Source organism: Lepidochelys kempii, chromosome 15, assembly GCF_965140265.1.
Source record: "Lepidochelys kempii isolate rLepKem1 chromosome 15, rLepKem1.hap2, whole genome shotgun sequence".
In the NCBI taxonomy this organism is placed as follows: Eukaryota; Metazoa; Chordata; order Testudines; family Cheloniidae; genus Lepidochelys; species Lepidochelys kempii.
The window spans coordinates 2,442,132-2,459,886 of NC_133270.1; the positions used below are offsets into that span (position 1 = coordinate 2,442,132).

Below are 17,755 nucleotides of genomic sequence, written 5' to 3' on the forward strand. Positions count from 1 at the left end.
TTCAGTGTGATCCTGTGGCAGTGAGTTTTACAGGATAATTGTGCACTGTGTAAACACACATCTCTTGTGGCAGTTTTAAATTGCTGTCTTTCAATCTCATTGAATGTCCTTTTGCTCTTGTATTTCCTGAGTCAAAAGGAACAGAAGATACAGATTTATCTTCTCTGTCCCATTCATTATTTTGTACACCTGAATCAGGTCTTATCTTGTCTGATAGCTGCTCCCAGAGCCTGAAGGGAAGCAGCCTGTGAAGGGGATTTGAATGTCCTGTGTCCTGAGGGATTTGAGTGCTGCTGTTATGGTGTGGTTTCTTGTGGTTGCAAAGGAGGGGATTTGTTTGGGATGCAATTTGGCCTAGTGGGTAGCACACTGGCCTGGGCCACAGAAGTCCTGGTTTCTAGTCCTGGCCTTGCTGCTGGCTGACCTTGGGCAAGTCACTTCCCCTCTCCGTGCCTCAGTTTCCCAATCTGTAAAATGGGGCTAATGATGCTGACCTCCTTTGCAGACTCACAGTGATTTGCATCCCTTATTTAATCATTTTGAATAATGAATACATGTGAGAAGATGGTGATCTGGCTGCAGACAATTCCTGGGATGGTGGAGGGGGAAGAGGCAGAATTTGTAGATTAAATAAAAGATCCAGAATTCTTCACCCAGCTTTTGCCCCCAACTATAGATGCTACAGTCAGAGCCCGGCCAATGCATGAGACAGGACAGAAGCCAGCTTACTGCCCTCCTGTGGCTAGGTTGCTCAGCGGGGATATCAGGAGTAAAAAATCTGGGTCAAGTCAGAAGACCATAGTGAGGGCCAGTGTCCCTCTCATTTTTCCCACCCACGTGTGGAATAAATTTTGTTATGTGCAGCAATAGGGAGGTTGTGTGTGACACGTGACCTTCCTATGGGTGCACATAACATTCATGTGGTGGGGGTGGGGCCGAGGGGTTCAGAGTGTGGGAGGGGGCTCAGGGCTGGGGCAGAGGATTGGGGGTGTGAGGGCTCCGGCTGGGGATGCAGGCTCTGAGGTGGGGCTGGGGCAAAGGGGCTCAGGGCTGGGGTGGAGGGGCATGAGGGCTCTGGCTGGGGGTGTGGGCTCTGGGGTGGGGCCAGGGATGAGGGGTTTGGGGTGCAGGAGGGGGCTCAGGGCTGGGGCAGAGGATTGGGGGTGCTGGGGTGTGAGGGCTCCAGCTGGGGGTGCAGGCTCTGGGATGGGGCCAGGGATGAGGGGCTCAGGGCTGGGGCAGAGGGTTGGGGTGCAGGGGCATGAGGGCTGGGGATGAGGGGCTCGGGGCTGGGGATGAGGATGAGGGGCTCAGGGCTGGGGCAGAGGGTTGGGGTGCAGGGGCATGAGGGCTGGGGCTGGGGATGAGGGGCTCAGGGCTGGGGCAGAGGGTTGGGGTGCAGGGGCATGAGGGCTCTGGCTGGGGATGAGGGGCTCAGGGCTGGGGCAGAGGGTTGGGGTGCAGGGGCATGAGGGGCTCGGGGCTGGGGATGAGGGACTCAGGGCTGGGGCTGAGGATGAGGGGCTCAGGGCTGGGGCAGAGGGTTGGGGTGCAGGGGCATGAGGGCTCTGGCTGGGGGTGCAGGCTCTGGGGTGGGGCCGGGGATGAGGGGCTCAGGGCTGGGGCAGAGGGTTGGGGTGCAGGGGCATGAGGGCTCTGGCTGGGGATGAGGGACTCAGGGCTGGGGCTGAGGATGAGGGGCTCAGGGCTGGGGCAGAGGGTTGGGGTGCAGGGGCATGAGGGCTCTGGCTGGGGATGAGGGGCTCAGGGCTGGGGCAGAGGGTTGGGGTGCAGGGGCATGAGGGGCTCGGGGCTGGGGATGAGGGTTGGGGTGCAGGGGCATGAGGGCTCTGGCTAGGGGTGTGGGCTCTGGGGTGGGGCCGGGGATGAGGGGTTTGGGGTGCAGGAGGGGGATCAGGGGCTATGGTGGGGAGAGAGGACTCTCCCCAGCTCTCTCTCCCCACAGCAGCACCTGGGCTGGGGGGAAGAGGCACCTCTCCCCACTGCAGGAGCTCTGGGGCTGGGGCTGCAGGATAGGTGCCCCTCCCGCCGGCCCCAGCAGGTCCGGGCACAGCCGAGGTGGGGGCCGGGTGAGGTGGGGCTAGTGCGCGGCTGGTCCCCAGCGGGTTCCCTGGGTGCCTGCCTGGCGCTAAGTAGGGTGCTGGGCCGCTTACAGGGAGCTGAGGTGAACTTAGGGCTTGTCTACGCTGCAGCTGGGCTCAAGCCTCCCAGCCCAGGGGCCAGACCCAGGCTAGCTCCGCTCAGGCTCGTGTGCTACAGGTAGCAGGGCAGCTGCTGCTGGCCTGGGAGACGGCTCAGGCCGCCACCTGCACCCCGGCACCCCCCTGCTTCGCACCCGCACCCGCGGGGGCCTGTTCTCCAGCTGGAGCTACGCTGATTTGCAGCAGCCGAGGATCTGGCTCCGCTGGTAAGCGTGGAACAAGAAGGAGCCATGGTTACAGTGTTCCCTTCCTGACTGCTACAGCGGCCCAGAACCGGGTCCCTGATCACCTGCCCCTGGGGCTGCAAGGGGCCTGTGGCCTTGTTTTTCCCTCTGTGTGTGTGTTCTGCCCCTCTTCTACCCCCTCTGTCCTGTCTGTTTACGTAGGCAGCTCTTTGGGGCAGGGGCTGGTGGCTTCTCTGTGGTTTTTGCAGCGCCTGACACCAAGGGCTCCCCATCTTGGATGGACCCTAGGCACTATCGTAGCAGCCACGGGTATTAGTAATAAGAGCCCATCCTCCGCAGTGGGCCCAGGTCATGCCCAGGCCCTGCCCCACGGTGCCTCCAGCATCAGAACAGTTGTTTTCTGCACACAGAGCTGCTGCTGCCCCCTTGCCCGCACAGCGCCAGGACGCAAGATCAGTGCAGTCTCCTCTTCCAAGACGCGTGAGCCGCCAGCCCGTGTGGGCCCCACGCTGCAACTGAGTCTCGGCAGCCGGTCTGGGCAGCTCGGGCAGCTCCGGAGACCCAGCTGGCAGGGACCAGAGGGGCCAGGGCTGTGCTCACCATGGCGTCTGCCTGGGGTGGCACCATGCTAGGGCGGACTGAACTGCCCCACTGAGACGGCAGAACGACTGAGCACACAGCCTGTGTGTTACTGCAGGAGAGGAGCTGGGGTGCTCATAGAGCTGTGCTGGGGTGACTCCCCAGCTGCAGGCTACTGGCTTGACTCTTCAGATATATTAGGTTTAGCCCCAGCTTCTTCCCTTCCTGAGGGCTGGAGGCTTTACCCAGCAGCGGTAGTTAAAAAATGAAAGAAAAGGCCAGTTCAGACTGCATCCAGATGCCGCTGGTGAGGCCTGCGGTGTCCAATTCACCTCTGCTGGGAGCACATGGTGGGGAGGAGAATGGCCCATTGCCCCCTTTCCAGCCCCCTCCATTGCAGAGCCTGGAGCCAGGATCCCAAGATGAGCTAAGTCCAGCACAGAGCCAGGCTGGCGAGGGACCAAACGCACATGTTACAGAGGGGGAACCCTGGGAGCTGAGCTCAGTGCAGAGATGGAGCCGCCCAGCCCAGACTGCACGGGGAGCAGGGAGCCTGCACAAGCCCAGGGACTGGCCCAGTGCAGGAAGCCTGCACCAGCCCAGGGACTGGCCCTGCCCACTCACCCACAACAGGGGGGGAAGATGGAGAACTGCCGTCCCTCTCACGGGGCACACAAAGAAACTGCCTGAGCTCACCTGCTCCAGTGTATAATCAATGGTACTCATAGAATCTCAGGGCTGGAAGGGAACCTCAGGAGGTCATCTAGGCCAACCCCCTGCTCAAAGCAGGACCAATCCCCAGTTTTTGCCCCAGATCCCTCAATGGCCCCCTCAAAGATTGAAGTCACAACGCTGGGTTTAGCAGGCCAGTGCTCAAACCACTGAGCTATCCCTCCTGTCTGCAGCACCACCTGTCCTTGGAGCTGTCCTCTGCCCCTGATAGTGCTTCTGCACCCTTCCCAAGAGCTCCTCAAGCTGGAGGAAAGCTGGGAGTGCAGTAGCTGGCTACCTCCCCCTAACAGCTGCTACACTGGCTGACACCCGGGACCTCCAAAGCACGAGCTGTACAGTGCGAACTAAAGAGCCAGGCTTTCAAGCTGGGGCTGTAAGACCCACATCCTCTGTGCTGTGGGTCGGAAACAGGGGGCAACCGCTGGGTTACGCTGGTGCAAGTTTTATTGCACCTCCTGATGGAAGAGTCTGGCTCCTGCACCTTTTGCAACAGTGCCTCCTGCTGGGAGAGGCAGGTTTGGGATATCGCAGAGCGATCCCTACACGAGGCTTCACAGTCCCCCACTCGCAGCTCTTCCCAGTGGGCTCAGAGGGAAGGGAGACAGGACATGGGGAGATCAAGCCCTTCGGCTCTACTGCACGGGCTCAAATCTGCCCCCAGCCATTCCCAGCTGGTGCATCTCCAGTGGGCAGACAGCTATTGTGGCAGAGACACTGTAGGGGGGTCAGAGCGCCAAGCCCCCTGCTCTGGAGCATCTAGCCCCTTGCTCTGGGAACATGGGGTGGGGTCAGAGCACCACGCTCCTTGTTCGGGGGCCGTGGGGTGTGTGTGTGTCAGAGCGCCCAGCCCCTTGTTCGGGGGCCATGTGGGGTGGGTCAGAGCGCCCAGCCCCTTGTTCGGGGGCCATGTGGGGTGGGTCAGAGCGCCCAGCCCCTTGTTCGGGGGCCGTGGGGTGTGTGTGTGTCAGAGCGCCCAGCCCCTTGGTCGGGGGCCATGTGGGGTGGGTCAGAGCGCCCAGCCCCTTGGTCGGGGGCCATGTGGGGTGGGTCAGAGCGCCCAGCCCCTTGGTCGGGGGCCATGGAGGGGGGCCTCGGAGCACCGAGCCTCTTGTTCAGGGTTTCCTCTCACTCTCACAGGAAAGCTGAGGGATTATCAGGGACTGCGATTTATGGGAAGGGGCTCAAGCCCCTCTTCCCCAAGGGCCATGGCTCCAGTCCATCCTGGGGGGGGCTAGTCTCTGGAAGACGTTGCCATGTGGTCTACGTGATCCCGCTCTGCTAAACGAACACTTCGGCCCTGGGGTCCCTTCCCTCTCCCAGCTGGGTCAGAGGGGCCATGGTGTGGGAGGGCGCACAGTGCTGGGTGTGCCCTGGGCGGGCACTCAGCCCAGCCCTGACTCTGGGCCTGGCCTGGAGCAGGGGTGGCTCTGGCATCGCTAGCTGGCGAAGGCCATGAGGTCCCCTCCCGCTCCCTGGCTCTCACATTCCTAGCGCATTCCCAGCCAGAGTTGTCTGTCACAGTTTGGCCTCTCTGTCCCTCCTGTAGCGGGGCCGGGCCCGGGGCCCCTCCGCATCCCACCCCCGCCCCACCACAAAGGCTCCTTTATGTGATGCCTTCTCTCTCTAACTGGAAACTGGGCTCTCAGCAGTGGAGACCCTGGGTCTGCATGGTAGGCTCAAGCCCCTGCCACCGCAGCTGTGACTCCCTCTGCCCAGCTAAGCACCAGGTGCAAGGGAAGGCCTGGGTGCGTCTGGCTTTAAGGGGCCATCTGTGTGGCGAGGGAGGCCACGCTCCCAGCTGGGCGCTGGAATGGTGGAAATCAGCATGTGGGCAGCCTGCTTGGGATTCCTCTCCATCACGGCTCCCCACACAGCGAGGGAGCAGATGCCATGAAGCCGAGCAGAACAAAGACCCTGGCGTGCTGGCTCCCGTGCCCACACGGGGGGATGCTGCAGTTTGTCGCACTCAGCGCTCTCCCGGGGGGCTAATCTGTTGCAGACTGCCTGTCTTGCACAAACCCACTGAGTGGCTGCAGCTGGAGGCCCTCCCCCACCCCCTGCCTGGCAGCACCCCACTAGCTGGCACGTCCCACGTTCTTCCCAACAGCCGCCACAGCTGTGCTGGGAGAGGGGGTGGAACCAGCCCCACAGTGACTGCTGCTGGTAGACCCTGATATCAGCATCGCTCCTCTGACCCCTGCAACAGCACGGGAACAGCTGGGAGCTCCCCACCCCTGCCCCAGCAGTGCCCCGGGGCTGGAACAGCTGAGAGCTCCCCACCCCTGCCCCAGCAGTGCCCCGGGGGCTGGAACAGCTGGGAGCTCCCCACCCCTGCCCCAGCAGTGCCCCGGGGCTGGAACAGCGGGGAGCTCCCCACCCCTGCCTCAGCAGAGCCCCGGGACTGGAACAGCTGGGAGCTCCCCACCCCCGCCCCAGCAGTGCCCCGGGGCTGGAACAGCGGGGAGCTCCCCACCCCTGCCTCAGCAGAGCCCCGGGGCTGGAACAGCTGGGAGCTCCCCACCCCTGCCCCAGCAGTGCCCCGGGGCTGGAACAGCGGGGAGCTCCCCACCCCTGCCCCAGCAGAGCCCCGGGGCTGGAACAGCGGGGAGCTCCCCACCCCCGCCCCAGCAGTGCCCCGGGGCTGGAACAGCTGGGAGCTCCCCACCCCTGCCTCAGCAGTGCCCCGGGGCTGGAACAGCGGGGAGCTCCCCACCCCTGCCTCAGCAGTGCCCCGGGGCTGGAACAGCGGGGAGCTCCCCACCCCTGCCTCAGCAGTGCCCCGGGGCTGGAACAGCGGGGAGCTCCCCACCCCTGCCTCAGCAGTGCCCCGGGGCTGGAACAGCGGGGAGCTCCCCACCCCTGCCTCAGCAGTGCCCCGGGGGCTGGAACAGCTGGGAGCTCCCCACCCCTGCCTCAGCAGTGCCCCGGGGCTAGAATGGGGAAAGAAGGAGGTTTGGGGGGGCACACTGAGTGCTGGGGCTGTCTCTGGGGTTTTCCCAGGGGACCAGGTTCTCCAGGGCTCAGCACCCACAGTTGGTTTCAGATTTGTAAAAGCTCAGCACCCAATGTGCTGTGCCCTTCCGATTCCAGCCAGTCACCCCTTGCTGAGGGACTGGACCACACAGAACTCCGGCACCCTACGTCCAGTGTGGGGCAGGCTCCGGGTCGCTGACCTAGGCTATGCTCTATCCAGGCATGCTGCTCGAATGCCCCTTGGGCTCTCGCCAGGCTCCCTCCCCCCAGCCTGTGAATGAACAACTTGCGTTTAGCTCGTGCAGAGCCTGGCACCTGGGGAGCCCAGGCCATGCAGACAGTGAAGGGAGCACTTGCATGTGTCTGCAGCATGGGCATGGAGAGCGACCAGGATTCACTAGGGAGAAGCCCATGGGGATTGTGGCCAGCCAGGCACAGCTAAGCTCCTGATCATTCTTGCTAATCCCCAGATTGGGTCCTCCAGTCTTGGGTGCCTAGTCTCCTGGCCTGGACTCCTACTTCTGCCCACTGGTACCTGGGCCCCTGCCGCTGCCCCCAGTGTGGAGTGTGCTGCTCTGCTGCCCTCCCCATCCCTACGATCCCGGACAGCAGGCTGCTGCCCTGCACCACTCTTAAACCCTGGCCCTGTTGCTACCACACATCTCTGCTGGGAGCTGAGCACTCCAGTATCCTCACTATAGCATGCCAGCCCGCACCCACCTCAGGCCTGCCCGTACCCATGCCCACCTACCGCCATGGCCCAGGCTGCCCTACATCCTGCCTGCTTGCACTCTTGTCTCATGCCTACCCAGATCCAGGTCCCATTTCCACCTGCACCCACGCACCATGCCTACCTGCACCCATGCCTATCTACAGCCATGCCCAACTGCACCCATACCTCATGCCACCTGTCATCGTGGGAGCCACACAAGACTCTTCAGGGCAGGGTCCACGCCTTGATGCCTATTTGCAGAGCACCCAGCACAAGGCCCCAATCCTGACAGGGCCCCGAGTGCTTTCACCCTATGGATACTGGAGCTGGCCGAACAACACCCATCAGAAGAGTTTTCCATTGAAAACTGCAGTTTTGTGAAAATCAAAACATGTTGCAGGAATGTGTCAATTCTGACTAAATTTTTGAAAGGAAAAAGTTGAAACAAATTGTTCAACTTTCTCATTTCGATAATGTTCATTTCACTTTCACAAGGTAAAAATGTTTCTCTTCAATTGTCTCATTTCAATTCAATTCATTTTGGCTGATGTATTTGAATCCTTATTTCCGTTGTATATTTCGATCAATCATATTTATCCTCTGTATGGCGCTGAATAGCTGAATGTAATATCAAAGTCAAAATTATATGAATCAATGTTATTGGAAGGGCACGTTTGTATCAAAATGAAGCATTTTGCAATGATCCCAAATTAACTGCTTGGGGGGAGGGGGATGATCTGTTTTGTGGGAAATTTCATTCCAATGTGGAATGAAAAATCATTTCAGAATTTCCCACGAATGGCAATTCCCATTCCCAGCCAGCTGGAGTCAATATTAAACAGCCCAAGCAGGCCTGAGCCAGGGACCCACAGGAGGGTGGGGCTCCCTGGCTGCAGAGCCACAGGCCAGATGATTCATCTTGCTGCTTTGTGACCTGTGAGATGCCTGTCTGCTCTCCGAGGAGAAGGGCCTTTGAAAAGGAGCTGCCCTGCGAGGAGGATAAAGAATTTGCCAGGGGGAGGGGCATTGTTTACTTTTAAAGAGCAGGAGAGGGATCATTGTCTGGTAAGCTCTGGGGGGGCTGGTGGAGGGTGGAAAGGATCAGAGAGAGGGGTGGTTTTCCAGAGGGAAGGGGCCAAATCCCTCCTGGGTATAACAGCAGTGAAGTCAGTGCAAAAGGCCTGAAAGACACATAAGGCAAGTCACTTCCCCTTTATACACCTGTTTCCCCTCCCACCCTTCATCTGCCTCCTCCACTAGTCAGACTGAGCACTCTTCAGGGCAGGGTGCATGTCTCCCTAGATGCTTGTACAGCGGATAGCACAACGGGGTCTAGGCGCCCTGCCATGGTATAATGACAGAGGGCAATGGAGCAGAAGGCAGATCAAGCTCTATCCTGCACATAGGGAATGCAGGTCGGGCATGGTGGGTGGTGTCCTGGCCAACAGGGGGCAGCGCAAAGAATAGAAGAGGTAGGACAGGAAATTCTATTCCAAGCATTTACAGATTCGGGGGCAGGGGAGGAGGGGGAACAATGGCGTGGTAGAAGATACAGAAAGAACAGTCTCTGTGCCAGGCCGCACAGCTGGCACCAGTACCTCACCGGAGGGCAAAGAGCGTGAAAGAACAGTAAATATGGCAGGCGACCAGCTTGGCTTAACAGTGAAATCCTTGCTGCTCTTAAACACAAAAAAGAAGCTTACAAGAAGTGGAAGATTGGACAAATGACCAGGGAGGAGGATAAAAATATTATTCAGGCATGCAGGAGTAATTTGGCTTTCCTGATTTCACATCTGGAGTTGCGGCTAGCAAGAGATGTTAAGAGTAATAAGAAGGGTTTCTTCAGGTATGTTAGCAACAAGAAGAAAGTCAAGGAAAGTGTGGGCCCCTTACTGAATGAGGGAGGCAACCTAGTGACAGAGGATGTGGGAAAAGCTAATGTACTCAATGTTTTTTTTGCCTCTGTCTTCATGAACAAGGTCAGCTCCCAGACTACTGCACTGGGCAGCACAGCATGGGGAGGAGGTGACCAGCCCTCTGTGGAGAAAGAAGTGGTTCGGGACTATTTAGAAAAGCTGGACGAGCACAAGTCCATGGGGCCGGATGCACTGCATCCGAGAGTGCTAAAGGAATTGGCTGATGTGATTGCAGAGCCATTGGCCATTATCTTTGAAAACTCATGGTGACCCGGGGAAGTCCCAGACAACTGGGAAAAGGCTAATGTAGTGCCCATCTTTAAAAAAGGGAAGAAGGAGGATCCAGGGAACTACAGGCCAGTCAGCCTCACCTCAGTCCCTGGAAAAATCATGGAGCAGGTCCTCAAGGAATCAATTCTGAAGCACTTAGAAGAGAGGAAAGTGATCAGGAACAGTCAGTATGGATTTACCAAGGGCAAGTCATGCCTGACTAAGCTAATTGCCTTCTGTGATGAGATAACTGGTTCTGTGGATGACGGGAAAGCAGTGGACATGTTATTCCTTGACTTTAGCAAAGCTTTTGACATGGTCTCCCACAGTATCCTTGCCAGCAAATTAAAGAAGTATGGGCTGGATGAAGGGACTATAAGCTGGCTAGAAAGCTGGTTAGGTTGTCAGGCTAGCTCAGTGGTTTGAGCATTGGCCTGCTAAACCTAGGGTTGTGAGTTCAATCCTTGAGAGGGCCATTTAGGGATCTGGGGTAAAAATTGGGGATTGGTCCTGCTTTGAGCAGAGGGTTAGACTAGATGATTTCCTGAGGTCCCTTCCAACCCTGACATTCTATGATTTGGGGCTGTATAAGTAGGAGCATTGCCAGCAGATCAAGAGATGTGATCATTCCCCTCTATTTGGCATTGGTGAGGCCTCATCTGGAGTACTGTGTCCAGTGTTGGGCCCCACACTGCAAGAAGGATGTGGAAAAATTGGAAAGCGTCCAGCAGAGGGCAACAAAAATGATTAGGGGACTGGAACACATGACTTATGAGGAGAGGCTGAAGGAACTGGGATTGTTTAGTCTGCAGAAGAGACGAATGAGGGGGGATTTGATAGCTGCTTTTAACTACCTGAAAGGTGGATCCAAAGAGGATGGATCTAGACTGTTTTCAGTGGTAGCAGAGGACAGGACAAGGGGTAATGGTCTCAAGTTGCAGTGGGGGAGGTTTAGGTTGGATATTAGGAAAAACTTTTTCACGAGGAGGGTGGTGAAACACTGGAATGCGTTACCTAGGGAGGTGGTGGAATCTCCTTCCTTGGAAGTTTTTAAGGTCAGGCTTGACAAAGCCCTGGCTGGGATGATTTAGTTGGGGATTGGTCCTGCTTTGAGCAGGGGGTTGGACTAGATGACCTCCTGAGGTCCCTTCCAGCCCTGATATTCTATGATCCTATGGAGGGGAGAGGAGGCAAAGTCACCCAAACCCTGCCTGCTGCAGCAGGAGGCAGAGGGTCCCTTGCCATAGTGGTGCCCCCACAGCTTCTCCAGTGTCAGGAGGCTACAAGAGAATCAGGCTGAAGAGCAGGCAGCACGGAGCCATTCCTGAGAGAGGCCCCACAACGCAGGGAAGTGTCTGACCAGCAATCAAAGGGCCCCAGAGGGTGAGAGTCCGGCTGAGTCAAATTTCTTCACACACCCCTCTTCCCTTACACACACACACACCCCTTTGCCCTTATACCCCCACACACCCTCTCTGCCATTCCACACCCACACACCTTCTCTGCCCTTACACCCCCACATGCTCTCTGCCCTTACACCCCTCCCCCACACACCCCCTCTCTGGCCTTGCACACCTACGCCCTCTCAGCCATTACACACACACACAGCCATTCCAGCTGGAGCATCTCAGAGCACCTCAGAAAGCCCAGAGCTGTCCTGTTTATAACACGCCCTGTCACCAGGATCAGCCCACTGCTGGAATGAAGCTCTGCCTTCCAGCGTCTCCTCTCCCTGCAGCCCATCTCACAGTTATTGCTTACGGTGGGTTTGGGGGAATAAGTAACACCTATATCGTACCTTTCATCAGAGCATCTCAGCTCTCTCTGCCTGAAACCTGCACAACACCTTCAAGAGACGAGCCTGGGAAGTGGAACTGAAATCCATAACTCTGCCAGACACTAAAAACCAGGGACTTAACAGAGACGCTAAACTGGCTTTATGGCCCATTACACATCCTGCTGCCTGCTAACTCTGGTTCTCTGACCACTACAGAGGTGTTCATTGCTCACTTTATTTTAAGGGATCTCTTACATGTGTGAACCCATATGCTTAACAATCTGTCCCACCTTGTACTTAGCTCAGACACTTTGGTTACCTTCTCCAGACCTGAAGAAGAGCTCTGTGTAGCTCAAAAGCATGTCCCTTGGGCCAACTACACGCAGCATTTGGCATGGCTCATATCCTTTTTGTAGCTATGAACCTTAGCAGGGATGTGGCAGGGAGGCCCTGCCATGGCAAACACACGGGACCTGAAAACTAAACCATCCACTGTGGAAAAGCTAAACAGTGCAGCCCTAAGTAGGTCAGTGACAAGAAGCTGTGGAGACAACTTCCGTGGGTGAGGGCCAGAGAGCAGGCGTTCCCCTTGGCATGTGGCAAAGGCAGCCAGCAAAGAGCAGGGCAGGAGATGGGTAGAAGGGGAGGCAACACAGGTCTAAGTCTGGAGACCATGGTCTATCCCAAGAAGGGGCAGGTGTGATCCTAGAGCTCATGAGTCTCCCCAAGTGGATCTCCATCATGGTCTGGATCTAGCCATCTGATCTCTCTGTGGGATTGCTAAGGCACGGCTCACAATGATAGCTACGCCCCATGGCTAGAGCAGCCGAGTTTTCACTGTTCATTTCCCAAGCCTCCGGGAGGGCTGGGATTCACCAATCAAAGCAGAGGCTGAAGAGCAAGTGCCCAGTACTAGCGAGCAAAGGAAGCCAGGGCCCGGGGTGGGTAAGGTTTGGCTAGGGAGGGACCCTCACTCACAGCCCCCGGCCTCTGACTGGGCTGGGAAAGCATCTGCTGGCTGGGGCAGGTTGGAGCTGCTTCACCCCAGGCCAGATTTCTCTGCAGATGTTCCCAGTGGAGACCTTGAAAGGCCTCTTGTCCCTGAGTCCTGCTTCACCCACAGCAGCAGCCTGACTCCCCCAGCACCCAGTGGGCCAGGGTGTTCCCAGGATCAGCTCTCTGCTAGGGCTAAGGAGGGTATGTGTGTAAGGTTTCCATACCACCCTGTTGCTGTACAGTCAGTTGAATCAAAGACTAGTAGTGAAGGGCCTGAACCAAACCCCAGCTCTGAATCCCCCCAAATGATTCTCCAGAAGTTTGGAATCAGAGCCAAGTGTTGCTTCTCAGACCATTCCTGCATGGAATAAGTCAACAGCTGCCCTGCACCCTCAGCCCAAGCTGTGCCTCAAGCTACTCAGTGGGGCTGGGAAAAGCTGCTTCTAACTTGGGATCTTTACCAAGGTTTGCACTGCTCTGTGCTTCCTGGGTTTGCCTGAGATGGGAAGGGGAAATGAAAATGCTTCTGCACACAGTGTCCCTGATCCAGTCGGCATCGGAAGGCCCCACGGATCCAGTGATGGAGATATTTCTAGAGCAAAACGTTTCCCACAAACATCACAAAAGTTGGATACTGCCCAGAACCAGCAACTCCTCCAGGGTTCCCCAGACCTCAGTAAGAATCATGGAATCATAGAATATCAGAGTTGGAAGGGACCTCAGGAGGTCATCTAGTCCAACCCCCTGCCCAGAGCAGGACCAATCCCCAACTAAATCATCCCAGCCAGGGCTTTGTCAAGCCTGACCTTAAAAACTGCTAAGGAAGGGGATTCCACAACCTCCCTAGGTAACGCATTCCAGTGTTTCACCACCCTCCTAGTGAAAAAGTGTTTCCTAATATCCAACCTAAACCTCCCCCACTGCAACTTGAGACCATTACTCCTTGTCCTGTCATCTGCTATCACTGAGAATAGTTTAGATCCATCCTCTTTGGATCCACCTTTCAGGTAGTTAAAAGCAGCTATCAAATCCCCCCTCGTTCTTCTCTTCCGTAGACTAAACAATCCCAGTTCCCTCAGCCTCTCCTCATAAGTCATGTGCTCCAGACCCCTAATCATTTTTGTTGCCCTTCACTGGATTCTCTCCAATTTTTCCACATCCTTCTTGTAGTGTGGGGCCCAAAACTGGACACAGTACTCCAGATGACTCCCCACACTGACTGGGGTGCTGGTTTAACAGCCCTGGTCTGTCCACAGACCAAGTAGATCATAGAGAGCAGCCTGGAGCTGTGAGCCCCAGGGTCCTCAGCCAACACACCTCAACCCCAATCTGCCAGCTCGTCCAAAGGAAATTCAGCTGATGCACATTGTTCCCACCGAGCCTTTCTGCAAAGAGAAGCTGAGCCTCACCACAGGCCAACCCAAGCCAGCATGCTAGGGCCAAAAGGCCCCCTATACGCCCAGCTGCCACTCACCTGTTACTCTCAACAGACATTCACAAATCAGGTCTCTTCCTGCTATTATTCCTATCTGTGGGTATTTTCACAGGCCCACCTAGCGCCAGGCCCCCGCTGTCTTGATGGCATGCTGCAGAACAGCGAGGGCAAGCACCTCACCCCTGTAGAGCTCCAGAATTTGTTCAAAGGAGGACAACACTCCTCTGCAGAGGGGGCATTCAAGCCACCCAGCCTTGGCCAAGGCTCCCTGCAGCAGAGCCAAGAACAGAAGCTGGGTCTCCTGACGCCCAGCCCTGTGCCCTAGGCACAGGCATACACTCGGGCAGCCCAGGGGCGCATGGCTGCCCTTGCCGAGACGCTCTTTACCTTGGGTTGGCGTGCTGGAGTCCGGCCAGGCTCCAGGTGCAGCTCCCCTCAGGCAGCAGACAGCACAGCCATAGGGCAGCTGGCAGGCACCTCATCCAGCTGAGCTGCGGCATGCTCATCGTGTCCGGCCCTGGGGCCAGAGCTTCTGAGCTCACACAGAGCCCTTGATCGTTCTTGAGCTCAGCCGATCCCCCCAATGTGCTCCCACACGCCCCCTCCTCCGGCCAAGGCAGGCGCTCAAGGATCTCTCATTGAGAAAAAAAGAGAAGCCCCCTTGGCACAGGGGCTCATGAGAAGTGTAGTGGCCCGGTGCCAGGCCCGGTCGGAATAAAGCCCGGTTTAGCTGGGACCGCGAAGGAGGAAGCTGAGCTTGCAGGGATGGGGGGAGAGAACTCAGATCAGTGCTGCCAATCCTCCCTGCACGGTCCTGAAAAACAAAAACAATAACTGGAGTTAAGTCGCTCTCTGCACTAACTTGGCTGGGGCTCCTGCAGCAGCTGGGGGGAGACTCCAGTTAATTACCAAAGAGGAGAGATCGCCTCTTTGCGCTGCAAACTTGCAGGAGAAAAGATGGGCCACAGGGAGGGAGCGCCAGCTTCTCTCACCTTCCAACGCTCTGGAGCTTCCTCAGGGCCCAGGCAGAGGGGCTGGGGGCTATTGCAAGCCAGCTTTTCCTCCTCTCGCACTCTGCCCAGCGTTGCTCTTACCGCTGGGATGTTTGGCAAAGGGAAAAGCGATTAAAGGCAGCTCAAAGTCCTGCCCCTTTCTTTCGACTGGATTAAGGAACCCAAACAATCCCAGAGGCTTTTCAAAAGACGAGCGTTGCTCTCTCCTCCTTCCCACCCCCCCCTTCATGTTCAAGACGTGGACTGATTTCATATTCCCAGCCTTGCTAAGCGGCAAGGGGAGGGGGAAGCCACTTAGATCATATACAGAGCTCACTTCTTTCTGCTTCCCAGATCCAGCCCTCCACAGAAAGCCACTTCCTGGGATTGCTCGGAAAGGGTCCAATTTTCCTCTTCCACAGCTGGCTGCAGTGGCCTTACTCCTAATTTACATCGGTGTAAAGGAGAGAGGCCCAACAGGAAGCCGCTGCTAAACTTGGAAAGGTGAAGGGGGAGGCGGCGCAATCTGGGCTAAGTCCCCAGTCGGTGTAGTTCCATAGTGCTCCACTTACTTTGATGGTTGCCCCGAATTTACACCAGCTGGGGTCTGGCTCCCTTTCGGCTTTGATTTGGCTGGTGTAAATCAGGAGGAACGAATGGGGTGCCAGCATTTGAGCAGAATCAGGGCTTTTGTTTTCAATAGACTTCACCAGCTGACGGCGTGGCCTGGGGACTTCCTTTTCCTGTCTCTCCCAGGCAGGAACCACTCTGTGGCTGGGAACGTGCAGCCCAGGAAAAGCAGCTCCTTAGGCAAGAACAGACCCTGCCTCTCAGTTTCAGACCAGTCCCATGAAGGAGAGGAGCCAAGGGCATGCAGCGGGGGGGAGGGGGGGGTGCTCAAGGTCAGGGCCTTGGGGCTGCCACGGCAGGAAGAGCAGCAGTGTTAACATTAGAAGGGGAGGTGCTGTGACTATGTGTGTTTCTGTCCCTTTTACTTTGCTCCCCATTCTCCACTGCCAGATCACGGGAAACAAGAGGATCTTTATCCTTCAGGACATAATCGCAAGCCAGTCATTTTCTGTGCTGCTCCCTTTGCTGTTACTGGAGACAAAGAAGAACCTGGACCAAAACTCCCCGGACTTAAACTCTCCGCAGCGCTGGAGCTGGCTCCAGAGCCACACATCCCCGAATCCAGACCTGCATCCAAATTTCCAAACTGTGCCCCCTCTCCCATTTTCTGCATGGTCCAAAGCACTCCCCACCCCCACCCCATGCAAACACCACTGGACTTCAGACCCAGGCTATGGCTACACTAGGGAGCTTACAGAGGAGCGGCTGCTCCCAAGTGGCTGCAAACTGTAAGCTCTCCAGTGTAGCCGTTCTGCGTGATGGGAGAAAGCTCTTCTGTCAGCTTAATTACTCTAGCCACCGTGAGCGGCGGTAGCTATGCCGATGGGAGAAGCTCTCCCGCCAACATAGTGCTATCCACACCGGCGCTTACATTGGCATAAGCAATGTCGTTCCGGGGAGTGGCTAATTCACACCCCTGGGTGACATAATGTGTGTCGTCTTAAGCTGTAGAGTAGCCATAGCCCCAGAAGTGGATCTGAGCTTGGTGGCCTGAGTTTAATACAATCAGGGTCTTGCGTTCTCTCTTCCTGGCTTCTCCTACTGCAAAATCATCAGCACAATACCACACACCTGCCACGGCAGGAAGATGACAGGGAAACTAATATCCGCCTGTACCATGCATTATCACAGATGCAGGCTTCTGATGAGTTAAACTGCAGGATGCAGCCAGGGCAGAGAACATTTGGGAGGGAGTCAGCGTTAGCTCTGGTTCCCACACAAACATCCTCACCTCAGCAATTAGCAAAGGCGATGACGATCTACTTCTATTGCACCGAAGACTGAAGGAGTGGCTGAAAGAAACAATGGTAACAAACAGGGTGTGCCAGGTAAATGAATCGATGTTTAAGCTGGAGAGATGTGAACCCTTAACTGGGTTTGAAAGCGACTCTTCCTTGCTTGCTTTCTATATTTGCTCAGCCCCAGAGTTTTGTGCTTTCATGACAAATCCACTGTGCTTGCTGCAAAGGGAAAACTGAGTTTTGGCCAGCTGTAATTCTGTGAGCAGTGGAATCAAAGAAAGAGCAACACGCGAGGGGATAGGATCTGGAGCGTGGGATGCTTGAGTCTCCATCAAATATCTCTCTGCCCCAGTCTCAGCCAGTGCACATGGCTCCTGGCCTCTGAAGTGGAAACCTGCCCTCCAGGGAGAGGGATCCCTGCAAAGGTTCCTCTACAGCTGCTCCCTTGCTCACAGCTCCTCCAAATGGTTCACAGGAGCCCTTTCAAAAAAATTTTCCCATTGGGCAGAATGGGGTGGGGGTGGGAAGCCATTGCCCACCCCCCCACTACAAGCCTCAGGCAGGCATGGAACTTGCTCACACACACACAGGGCCACGTTGGACTGACTAGAACTGCCCCCCCCACAAATATAAAAGTCAAACTACACCTATGCTGCTTTTTCCCGAGGGTTACGTCTACACAGCAAAGCAAAACCCACAGCCGGCCATGCCAGCCGACATGGGCTCACGGGGCTCAGGCTCTGGGGCTGTTTCATTGCTGTGTAAACTTCCAGGTTTGGGCAGGGTCCTAGAGCCCAGGCTCCAGCTTGAGCCCAGGAGTCTACACGGCAAGGAAACAGCCCGGAGTCGGAGCCAGGCCGGAGCCTGCGAGCCTGAGTTGGCTGGCACAGGTCAGAGCAGATTTTTCTTTGCTGTGTTGAGGTACCCCTAGAGGGCAGCAGTTCCTCGGGAATCAGGAGCCAGCCGAAGGGAGCGTGGGGAGAGAGTGATACCTGGGGCAGGCAGAGCGCAGTGATTCCCACAGGCCTGGGAGCTATCGGGCGGCTTCTGTGGACAGCGGGTTGTTTAGATTGGCAGCTTTCTGGAGCAGGGACT

General features: G+C 56.7%; 1 protein-coding gene across 8 annotated transcripts in view; it reads right to left on the reverse strand.

Moving 5' to 3' along the window:
- Positions 1-15,450, reverse strand: part of EMID1 (EMI domain containing 1) — a 95,746-nt gene extending 80,296 nt beyond the window's left edge. For 6 of the 8 annotated variants that reach the window (XM_073312548.1, XM_073312547.1, XM_073312544.1 and 3 more), the window contains exons 1-2: positions 14,790-14,986; positions 14,185-14,611 (exon numbers count right to left, since the gene is read on the reverse strand). In XM_073312548.1, coding sequence (XP_073168649.1) covers positions 14,185-14,303 — 119 coding nt within the window. In that variant the 5' untranslated portion in view covers positions 14,304-14,611; positions 14,790-14,986. The other 2 variants (XM_073312545.1, XM_073312550.1) reach the window with 2 other exon arrangements.
- Between the last annotated feature and the right edge of the window lie 2,305 nt (positions 15,451-17,755).